The following is a 12,489-nucleotide window of genomic DNA, read 5'->3' on the forward strand; positions in this document are numbered from 1 at the left end:
ACACTCCCATTTAACACTGCAACAAAAAGAATAAAATACCTAGGAATAAACCTACCTATGGAGACAAAAGACCTGTATGCAGAAAACTATAAGACACTGATGAAAGAAATTAAAGATGATACAAACAGATGGAGAGATATACCATGTTCTTGGATTGGAAGAATCAATATTGTGAAAATGACTATACTATCCAAAGCAATCTACAGATTCAATGCAATCCCTATCAAACTACCACAGGCATTTTTCACAGAACTAGAACAAAAAATTTCACAATTTGTATGGAAACACAAAAGAGCCCAAATAGACAAAGCAATCTTGGGAAAGAAAAACGGAGCTAGAGGAATCAGACTTCTGGACTTCAGAGTATACTACAAATCTACAGTAATCAAGACAGTATGTTACTCGCACAAAAACAGAAATACAGATCAATGGAACAGGATAGAAAGCCCAGAGATGAACCCATGCACATATGGTCACCTTATTTTGATAAAGGAGGCAAGAATATACAATGGAGAAAAGACAGTCTCTTCAATAAGTGGTGCTGTGAAAACTGGACAGCTACATGTAAAAGAATGAAATTAGAACACTCCCTAACACCATACAAAAAAATAAACTCAAAACAGATTAAAGACCTAAATGTAAGGCCAGACACTATCAAACTCTTAAAGGAAAACATAGGCAGAACACTCTATGGCATAAATCACAGCAAGATCCTTTTTGACCCACCTCCTAGAGAAATGGAAATAAAAACAAAAATAAACAAATGGGACCTAATGAAACTTCAAAGCTTTTGCACAGCAAAGGAAACCATAAACAAAACAAAAAGACAACCCTCAGAATGGGAGAAAATATTTGCAAATGAAGCAACTGATAAAGGATTAATCTCCAAAATTTACAAGAAGCTCATGCAGCTCAATATTAAAAAAACAAACAACCCAATCCAAAAATGGGCAGAAGACCTAAACAGACATTTCTCCAAAGAAGATTTACAGATTGCCAACAAACACATGAAAGAATGCTCAACATCACTAATCATTAGAGAAATGCAAATCAAAACTACAATGAGGTATCATCTCACACCAGTCAGAATGGCCATCATCAAAAACTCTACAAACAATAAATGCTGGAGAGGATGTGGAGAAAAGGGAACCCTCTTGCACTGTTGGTGGGAATGTAAATTGATACAGTCGCTATGGAGAACAGTATGGAGGTTCCTTAAAAAACTAAAAGTAGAACTACCATATGACCCAGCAATCCCACTACTGGGCATATACCCTGAGAAAACCATAATTCAAAAAGACACATGTACCACAATGTTCATTGCAGCTCTATTTACAATAGCCAGGACATGGAAGCAACCTAAGTGTCCATCGACAGATGAATGGATAAAGAAGATGTGGCACATATATATGATGGAATATTACTCAGCCATAAAAAGAAATGAAATTGAGTTATTTGTAGTGAGGTGGATGGACCTAGAGTCTGTCATACAGAGTGAAGTAAGTCAGAAAGAGAAAAACAAATACCATATGATAACACATGTATATGGAATCTAAAAAAAAAAAAAAAAAAAAGATTATGAAGAACCTAGGGGAAGGACAGGAATAAAGATGCCGACATAGAGAATGGACTTGAGGACACGGGGAGGGGGAAGGGGAAGCTGGTACGAAGTGAGAGAGTGGCATGGACATATATACACCACCAAACGTAAAATAGATAGCTAGTGGGAAGCAGCCGCATAGCACAGGGAGATCAGCTTGGTGCTTTGTGACCACCTAGAGGGGTGGGATAGGTAAGGTGGGAGGGAGACGCAAGAGGAAGGAGATATGAGGATATATGTATATGTATAGCTGATTCACTTTGTTATAAAGCAGAAACTAACACACCATTGTAAAGCTATTATACTCCAATAAAGATGTTTAAAAAAAAAGAGTTCTGTACTCACTAAGGAGACCCTTACTTAATCCTCCTGGTTTCAGCCTGGCTTTCCTGGAAACTATCTGTTAACTGCTCCCTTCATTTCCTGAACACTTCTGCAGTTCAATGGTGAAGGATTGTATAAGTAGGATAATTTCTCCATTAGCTTTCTATTTTCCAAAATGTTTTTGAGATCCCTTGTTCTCTGCTTTCTCCTCTTTCTTCTAGTTGTCTATGTATTTTTGTGTTTTTTTCACATTCTGGGATGGTTTCGGGAGGGAGGAAGAATAAATGATCAGGTCTAACATACTGTTTTCCCACAGGTGTGGAGAATTATTTATATCGGCAGCCTCGTTTCTTTTTAGGTAAAAGAGTTGGAGTGACAGAATCAAGATTCCAAAGAGCTGAACTCCTGGCCCAGTTCTTACTATCTATCTATGTCACCAGGTTTATGCTGCTTAACCTCCCTGCAGTTTCATTTAGTCCTCTGTATACTGGGCAGGAAAATGTCATAGTTGGGACATGTACTTGCAGGTGGCAACAGGAGGGGATGCCAAGGATTGCTGTAAGGGAAGAAAGAGCTTTCTTTATCCGGATTTATTAATGTAAAGAATAAATGTGGCACACTCTGGTTGGAGACTAATTCTTTGCCCATTCATTCAGTAATATTTTTTAAAAGTCTGTTATGTCGACCCAGAAATTTCACTTCTAAGATAAATGAAAATATACCTCTGCACAAAAAATATATAACAGTGTTCATACCAGCAGTATTCATAAAACCAAAAGCTAAAAATAATCCAGATATCCATCAACTGATGAATGGATAAAATTTGGTATATCCATATCAAAACAAAGTACTGAAACATGCTGCAACACGGACGAAACTTGAAAACATTATGCTAAGGGAAAGAAGCCAATAACAAAAGGTTACATATTGTATGATTCCACTGATATGAAATTTCCAGAATAAAAAAACAATTCTATAGAGGCAGAAAGTAGATTAGTGGTTGGACAGAGCTGTGAGGGGAGGAAGGGAAGGAGAAAGACAAAAGTGAGTGCTAATTGGTATGGAGTTCCTTCTTAGAGTGATAACATTTTCTAAAATGGATTGTGGTAATGGTTGCACAACTCTGTGAACCTACTAGAAAGCAATCATTCCCTTTAAATGAGTGAACCGTAACGGTAGGTAAATAATATCTCAAAAAAACTGTAAAAAAATAAAGCATCTGAGAAAGCTTAGCAGGAAAAAACAAAAAAGTCTATTATGTGCATTTTTATGCCATTAGGAAAATAAAATTGAATAATACTGATGAGGTTGTGGAGCTTGAATTCTAGTGGAGGGACATACATAAAATATAAATTCTGATGAAACAAGAGGCCCAGAGAGAAAATAAAATAGGGGGTGGTGGTGGTGAAGGTGATCACAATGATTAAACTGAAATCCAGATGACAAGGAGAAACTAGCTATGATGCAAATGACAAAAACTGAAAGGAGAATTTCAGGCAGTGGGGTTAAACGTCACATCAAAATCTGTGGCAGGAGAGAACTTCAGCTGGTTCTAGGAGCTGAAATTTTACCCTGGTGGTTGACGACAGGGAGGAAGCGAGTGGTGTGTGACGAGGTTGCCCAGATAGGTTGAAATTATGCAAGGTCCTGTAGCTCATGTAAGGTTTATCAAATGTACTCAAGAGGGCTTCCCTGGTGGCACAGTGGTTGAGACTCTGCCTGCCAATGCAGGGGACACGGGTTCGAGCCCTGGTCTGGGAAGATCCCACATGCCGCGGAGCAACTAGGCCCGTGAGCCCCAACTACTGAGCCTGTGCATCTGGAGCCTGTGCATCTGGAGCCTGTGCTCCGCAACAAGAGAGGCCACGACAGTGAGAGGCCCGCGCACCACGATGAAGAGTGGCCCCCGCTCGCCGCAACTACAGAAAGCCCTCACACAGAAACGAAGACCCAACACAGCCAAAAATAAATTAATTAATTAATTTTTTAAAAAAAGAATTGTATAATCTTTAAAAAAAAAAGTATTCAAGAGTAATGGGAAGGCCTCAAAGGACTAAGCAGCACGATAACATCATTAGACACTGGATAACAGGACATGACATAAGATCACTCTTACCACTCTGTGTACTCTACGATGAATAGAATGGGGGACAATTTTGACTTTCCGTCCTAAAACTGCCTGTGAATATCTAAACAGGAACATCAACACTGGTGAACCCACGTCACTTATAATTTTAAGAAGTGTCTCAATTGATAGCAGTATTAATTGGTAAAGTCAACAGGTACAGAATATAATGAAGAAAAGTCATGCGCAAAGATGTTTGCTGCAGCACTGTTAACAATACTGAAATACTGGAAACAAACTTGAACATATAAAATTTGTAAACAGTTGCTAACTCTATGTGTATGTAATTAGCCTTACTTCTTTAGAGTTATAAATAACATCTTGAAAATAAAAACAGGTCTATGTAAATAAGACTGTTAAATTGTAAATCTGAGGCATGCATAATTTTGCTACCTTGCTTTAACTGAGTGGTCAGTTATTAGGTGAAACGGTTGAAGAATATTATGAGGAAATAAATGAATAAACTTGAAAAGAGTCACAAAATCAATTTTTATCACTCAAACTTGGGTGAAGTGTGTCAGATAAATGAGCATTTATCAGATGTCCCTTGTATACAGATGTCCCTTGAAGAGTTTCTCTCTCTCTCACGCATGCGTGCACGTGCACACACACACACACACACACACACACACACACACACACACAGAATTAATAGAGCCATGAGGTTTATTTTGCAAAAACAGAAAATTCCAGGATGAACCAGGAAGCACCGCCATTTTCCCCTGATTTTTTTTTGGGGGGGTGGGAAATAATGCTAAGTTGTACATCAAGATGCCTTCACACACACACACAAAAATTATTTTTAGAAGAAAATATAAGTGAAAATAGTTTTTTACCCTAGTGTATGCAGACTTTTTCTTCATTACCACTACCTCTCGTCCTAAAATATATGGTGTCAGCCTAATTCACAGTTTGCTACTTCTTTGCCCAAAATGATAAAATGGAAATTTGTCACAGACCCTGAACATGTTCAGTACTCTTCCTGCAGTGCTGATGGTCTGCCATAATTTGTATGATACCTACAAGAAAGTCTATTGGAAAGTCTTCATCCTAAACCCAATTTTTGTCTCCAAGTAAGGGAGTGAATTATCTGCTAAACATAAGAATTACACTCAGGATAGCAAAATGCTCACATCAGGATCACAGATATATTTTGCTTGCCTCATACTCACTCGGGGACACAGGTTCATTGAGTGGAATAATGCAGAATTACAAATACTATTTAAATTGTTTTCTGGTGTTGGTGTTATTTTGATTCCTGGTTTTCGATCAAGCAGATATAGTTTAACTAGATTCTGTTAAATGACCCTATGATAACAATGGTAAGTAATATATGGTTCCAATGCATTTGAAACTCCTTCATTATTATTCACCATGCAAGTTCATAAATACAAGCCCACATAATTAAATATGAATTGGTAAAAGTGCTTCTGCCCAATGACTCAATTTACACCATGTCCCCAAAAGTAGGTTTAAAAGCAAAGTTGCTCAGAAAACAATGGAAAATACCTCATAATATTTTAATAGTGTGATCACTATATCTATTAACTGCAATTAACTAATGAAATATTTAATAAAATTTAAAGTTTTATAGCTTACATGTATACTAAGAAAAAGTAACTGAATAAATTCATACCTCCGAATCTTTCAAATAGTTTCACTTTAATTGGGCCTAACAGTTGCTAGAGCCACTAAGAAGAACTTAATTGAATTTATAAGATATAAAAAGGTTCACCTAACAGGAAAAAAAGTAAATTCTTATGGTCAATTTTGGCTGTGTTGATATGGAAAGCAAATAAAATGAGCATTGCTGGGAGAATACAGTGTATTCAGCATAAAGATAACATAGCAGTAGGCTAATTAGTCCTTAAACCCCAGAAGGTTGAACTGTTTTCTCAGGAGAAGCTCCTAGAAACAAGCGTTCTCTCTCTGACGAACTGTTATATGGAGGAAGCTTCCCTTCACTAATGAACATATCAGTGATCTCTGACATCAGCACAGTTGTGGACGCAACATGAGGAAGAGACGGAAGCCCAGATATGGCAGAATCTTCAGGAAGTGACTCCCATCTCTAGAGTCCTTGTGTACTTACGACACAATAAGCTTTTCACAGTTATTCACACTAATTGATGAAAAGCAGTGGAAGAAATAATGAGTCAAGATATAAAATCTCCTCCCTTACCAGAGGCAAGAGGTTTGCTGGCAATATATATGGAATGGGAGCATTATTTTTAAAAAAAGTACTTATGTAAGCATGATCCAACAAAATAATGTCAGAATCTCTGAAATGACAAATAATCTGTTGATAAATTCTTCTAAGGTAAATTTCTCACATAATAACAAACATTCACAAAAGTCCTCTAGCTATTCTTTCAATGCACTTAAATGATTATATCATAACTATGGATTGGCTACGAAAGCACAATGCTTGACCAGTGTCACTTTTTTATTTAATGAATGAAAAGTAAAGTTTTAGCTAATAAATGTAAAATCACAATTAGTAGTCTCAAAATCATATTTAATCTTCAAATTAAATATTTGTGTGTGTGTGTGTTGTTCACATGAAACTCAGTAAGACTGAGACCATGTCCTCACCACACAAAAATCAGTGTAATCTTATTTTTTAAGTAACTATATTTTCCCTAGTTTGGGTGATTATACACCATGGTATAAACAAAAACATACAATTTTTTTGTACTAAATTCTCTAGCTCCCCCCCAGCTATTTCCAACAGTATTGATGGTATTTGACGCCTCTTTAGTCCCTGAAGGTTTCTAACATCATCCTCCCCTGAGAAGGAAGGGAAATACAGGGCCTCTGCCCTACTTACACCAGAGATAGGAGAAAACTACCCTCCAGACACAGCAATAGCACTCTTGGGCCCAGGCGGGTGACAGCAGCACCGAGCTAGCTCTCTGGGAGTCTCAGTGGCAGCACAGCCCTGCTGCCTGAGGGAAGGAGAAAGGAGCCTGACTTAGAAATCAATCATCCTGAGAAGGGCCTAGACCGCTAGCCACAGCGTTAAAGTCCTGACATGCCCTGGAGTGGCGGGCTCATGCTACACTCAGCAGTGTGGGGCTGACCAAAGAGCTGCCTGCAAAACTTCCCTGGCCCTGCAAAGGCTTAGGATAGTGAAGGAAAAAGCTTTGGGTATCTTTAATTTCTGGTATCTCCACCGTTCTCCACGGAAATCTATTCTTAAGTGTCACTTTCTCAGCCACTAAATGATTACTGAGCTTAAGTTTGGCATTTGTATGAAACATAGCAAAGCACTTCCCTTAAAATGTCTTCATCAGGGAAGGGTCTGAGGTGAGGAGATCATGACTATAACATTTCTGTTGTGTGGGTGATTACTCCCATATGGCTTTTCCTTTAGGAAAAAAAAAAAAATACTGCCAGAATTGTCTTTCTTATTTTTGCTTTTTTCATTACGTTATCCTGACATGTTATAGATTCTGAGAAATCTTATATTGGTATTGAGATCATGTAAAGACATCAATGAAATAATAATAAGACTTAAACATATGCAAGCAAGTATTTATATTTCTTCCTTAGTTTGTCGTTTTAGAAAACCAGTGTATGGTACTTATGAGTTTTTAAATCTATTTCTTTCAGATTCCTTCCAGTTAAAAACCTAAATCATAGTAGCTGTTTAATTTATGTCTATCATTTTCTTTTTCCAATTATGCAAGGGAAAATCAAATATTCCAAACTGTTCCACAGCAGAGTTTGTTTAGGGTATTAGTGCACTCTTTAATCATCTCTCATTTCTTTAAAATGCATGATAAAATTGAACCATCAACTGATTTCAATTTCTTCCTCTGTTTAGTAACAATTTTTTTGTTTTAAAGAGATATTTTGTCTCACATGATTCATTTGGGAAAATGTGGAGAATCTTTAATTTCATTAATTTCATTCATTCAAAAGATCTTGGCACAGTATGCCGATTCCTGAAAGGTGGCCCCATGGTTTTTATGTAGTAACTGATAAAAGTTTAATTATTTGATATAGTCTACCATTTTGAAAAAGTGTAGTCTCTTTTCACACTGTTCAAGAAATAAAAGTATCATAAGTAACCATTTAGTTGAGTGTGAAATTAAATAAACAAAGTTTAGCATTTTATTTGCATGTAAATATTGAACTACATATATTTCTGGAAAGCTATGCTTACTTTTCTTATTAAGACTGAAGGCTGTTTCCATGTAAAGTTTTTTCATGAAAAAATTATAATATGGGTTGCAATATATTTCCATTGAAGACTGAGGTACAGATAGTATTCTACATTTTATTTCAACCTTTAAAATTCTAAAGAACATGAAACTCTTATACACCTTAGAACAGGGTGATTCATAAGTTTGCTTCTGTAAGTATCTCCCTAATGGAGGAAATATGTTTGATTATTTAGTAGATCCTTTTCATATGAACATTTTTTCTGTCAAACTCTTAATTTTCCATAGACTATAAATGTTGTTAGGTTTTATAAGTCCTCCTTTGGACTTTGCTATGTGGTTTTGCAAGTAAGAACCTTACACATTCCACACTTCCTAAAATCCATTCACCCTATCCATAAATAATAGTGGCTACTTATTTCTGAGAATATATGTTGTGTATATATATCTCAGAGAAGTTGAAGACAGTTAGTTGCTCCAAGGCTTTGTGTGGCAGGAGTATGGGTTTTCCATAGCTAATGTCATTCAGAACTGTGGACAGCTCCCATTAAGGCGTGGAGTTGAAGGCAATGTCCCTTAGCTTCTAAACATAACTCAAAGTAATGCCGCTTTTTATTGCTACATCCGTTTGCTGTTTAACAGCCGCCTATTAAAACTTCTTAGTTTGTGCACACACTCTTTTTCTTCTTTTCCTTTTCCGAACGATTTCAGCAATAAATGGATAGATAGATGTCACCCAGAGTTTTAATTTTTGGGTTTTTTGTGTGTGTTTTTTTTTTAATTAAAAGCTCAGCCTTCTTCCGGCGCTAAGATAACGTGACAGCAGGGTGTTCGCGCACTAATAAGAGGATCTACTTCACGACCTTCATTTGATAATCTCTAAACATGCTTATAACCGAATGAATACTTGGGGGGCAAATAAGATCAGGAAATGTCTTAATTTTAATTCGCCGAAGCAGAGTTTCCTTGACAGCTGACAGCTCTCCTGCCCTTGTTCCCGAGTTGGGAAACGGGAAAGAAATTTCTGAAACAGACTAGTAGCCAAGGTCAAGAAAGGGTGTCCCTCTGTTTCAGGAAGGGGGCTCTGGAAACGCCCCCTGTGTCCGTTTCAGGAACTCGAGGCTTCCTGTCACGCTCCTGCCCCACCTGGCAGCGCCAGCTCCACTGAAATCTCAAGTCAGGGACTCTCCAAGCGCAAATTACCCTTCCTCAGCCTGCCAGCCACTCTCCTGAAGCAAGGCACTGAGGATACCCAGCGACTACAAGCGGATGAGAAACAGACTAATAACACTCCCCACAGGCGAGAGAGGCTGGACCGGCTGGGACCTGTGAGTCACTGTCTCCGGCCGCCCCATCCTCTCCTCAAACCCAGGGGCGCCTGCTTCCCCTCTGGGAGGGACCCACTTCTTGGGGGAGTAGCGCGAGGAAGGGTGGCACCCCCAACACGACTTTCTGGCCACTTTCTTACACTCTCATCTCCGAAGGGAAAGTTTCCCTGCACAACTTAGCAACCTCCCATCCGGGGGTCACCGTGGCCTTCTTCCCCGACCTGGCCCCAAAGTTCCCGAGGCAAAGCAGGAGAACCTCCCCGGCGTGCCCGGGCAACAGGAACACATCAGACAACCTCCTCCTGGGTGGAAACTAGTTGTGGAAGAGTCGAGCCGGTCGCCCGAGTGCCAGCCTCCGGCGGCGCCGCCCGCCGCCCGCCCGGCGCCCCCTCCCAAGAGCGGGGAAGCGCGTTAGAGGGCGCGCCCGGAAGGGAGGGTGGGGCGGCGACAGGGAGTCCTCACCTGAAATCGCTGTAAGGGTGGATAATCCAGAAGCCTGCAGTTTTAACCCTTTCCTGCTCCTTCTCCACCGCCTTCTGGCTCCCAAACATGCGGAGGGAGAATTTGTTGACCCCGGGCTGCAGCATGGAGGTGAACTGCCGCTGCATGAAGCCGTACTGCCGCCGGGGCCCCTCGGCGTCCTCGAAGCCCCCGGCCGGCTCCTCGCCGCCGCCGCCGCCGCCGCCGCCGTCCACCTTGAAGCACACGGAATTGCCCTGCTCCTTCCCGCCGGCCCCGCTGCCCCCCGGCGGGGTGCCCAGGCGCTTCTCGGCCGCGGCAGGCCCCGAGCCCGTCGCGGGCGCCTTGGTGGGAAAGACGTTGTTGCCATCGTCCCGGCTGTTGGACGACGAGTTGGGCTTGCCGCCTCCTTCCATGCCCGGGGGACGCGGCCGGCGACGGCGCGGGCTCCAGACTCGCCGGCCGCCCAGCGCCGGGGACACGAAGCGGAGGGGGCAGGGGCCCAATCCGGCGGCCGCCGAGCCCGGCTGCCCGTCGCGGCGGCGGCGGCGGCGGCGGCGGCTTCTGCTTCCCGCCCGCGCCGCTGCTCGCTGCGCGCCTGGCTCCCGCCGCCGCCGCTGCCCTCAGTGGCTGCGCTCCCCGCTCCGGCGCGCCTGGTGCTGAGGCTGAGGCTGCCCGAGCGAGGCGAGGCTCCGCTCAGCCCTCGCGCGCCAGCGCCTCCCGGCGGCTGCCCTCTGCTGGCCGGAAAGGGACTCTCCCCGCCCGCACGCCGCACGCTCTCCCTCCACTCTTGCTCCACTTCTGCCCAGCGTGACATTGAACTCAGGAGCCCTCGAGACATTTATTCGCACGTGTTGTGAGAGACTCGGTGTATGTTTGCATGAAAAAGGAGAAAGAGTCAGAAAGACAGAGGGAGAAAGACTGAGCCAGCGGATGTGTATTTATCCAGAAGAAACAAACATCCTTGAACTCATTGAGACCTTGTCACATTGAATGCCTGTTTGAATGATGTCACAGATCGGGAAAGGCAGAGAGACTGGCTCTGCGTGCAGAAAATTCAGCGTACAGCTAGGTGTACATAAGAAAGTAAGATTTGACAATGGATGATAAATTTAATGAGTAGAAGTGAACTTTGTGTGTGTGTGTGTGTGAGTGTGTGCACTTGAAGGAGAGAGGCACACAGGGAAAAGAGACTAGATTCTGTGTAACCCAGGGTAATCAGCTGCTTGGGGCTTTTCAGATGAAGCTCTGCACCTAGGGACCGACAGCTGACCTCCTTACACTTATCCTTGTTTATTCTCTCCGAGCTTGTTACGCAGAAGATGGGATTTCTTTCTTCCCAAGGCCACTCACATCACTACGCAGGTCTTCCAGTGGCCAATACTGAAAGAAAAGTGTGTTAGGGAAACCTCACCAGAGCTGACCTAACTTTTCATGTTATGTAATCAATAAAACACACTGAGAGGCACGTATGTTGGGCAGTGGTCACCTATGCCTCACCAGGAAGCCAAGATGTCTTAGAATCTAGGCAGAATGTCATCACAATTTCAGACGGGGGAAAGTATTCTCAAGTGAAACTTACAGCATGCTGCTGATGCTGAAGAAAGCCTTCTGAGATTCCTCTTATTCCCTCGGTGTCTCCCAAACCCAGTGGATCAGCTAAAGGAAGCAGGATGTGCTGCCAAACTCACCGGTCCCTCAGCAGGGCAGCCCCAAGTCTGAAGAGCTTCAGGACTCCCAGATGTCCCAAAACATCTGTTCCAGACACAAGCATCGCCTTCCTGCCAGCAGACCCTTTAAAGGAATTCCTGCCCTGCCAAGAGTCCCTGATCTCATGGATCCTGTTGACTACAGCCACATTTTAGGGGGAGAGGAGTGGGCACTTTGGGGAGGGAATCTGTGACAAGCTGGCGACCAATGGCCTAGCACGAAAAAATGAGTGGGGTCAATCAAAGTGCTTTCCTGAAAAACTGAATGGGGATGAAGCCAACTGAGAATAGGAGAGGCAGGGATTAAGACAGAGGAAGACAACTAGAGGCCCCCATGAGGGGTTAACAGGGGCTGAGAATGGAAGCAGAGAACAGAGAAAAAAGAAGAGAGAAGCAGAAACTAGAAGCCTTTAGGCCTAGCTGTGCTCTAATTCTGTAAGATTCCCCTTTCCACTCTACTTACCATAGTCTATGCTAAATCTCTTTGTTCAGTGAGCTCCACCCTGACTCAGACACCATATGTTTTCAGCTAATCAAAAACCCGAACCTTAAGAAATAAGCCTAGGTGGCCAAATTTCAGTGGTAAGAAATAAGGAAAATAGGAACAATATAGTGCTGCGATCTATATCAAAGTAGGGACTTCGGAAATCCAAGAGGTCAGGTGAGGATACCAGGTGCTGAGGGAAGAAGGAAGCCAAGGGGATGGATAAAAACCAACACTGCCTAAAGCACAGTTCTTCCTAAGAAAGGCTGGATTACTCAGGAAGCTTCTCTT

General features: G+C 42.1%; 1 protein-coding gene across 1 annotated transcript in view; it reads right to left on the bottom strand.

Annotated features, from left to right (window-relative positions):
• The window catches only part of HCN1 (hyperpolarization activated cyclic nucleotide gated potassium channel 1), a 382,573-nt gene extending 372,078 nt beyond the window's left edge, over positions 1-10,495 (bottom strand). Inside the window, exon 1 of the mRNA XM_057540919.1 lies at positions 10,009-10,495. Coding sequence (XP_057396902.1) covers positions 10,009-10,421 — 413 coding nt within the window. The 5' untranslated portion in view covers positions 10,422-10,495. The remainder of the gene's footprint in view (positions 1-10,008) is intronic.
• Positions 10,496-12,489: the final 1,994 nt, after the last annotated feature.

This window comes from Balaenoptera acutorostrata, chromosome 2, assembly GCF_949987535.1.
Source record: "Balaenoptera acutorostrata chromosome 2, mBalAcu1.1, whole genome shotgun sequence".
Lineage (NCBI taxonomy): Eukaryota > Metazoa > Chordata > Mammalia > Artiodactyla > Balaenopteridae > Balaenoptera > Balaenoptera acutorostrata.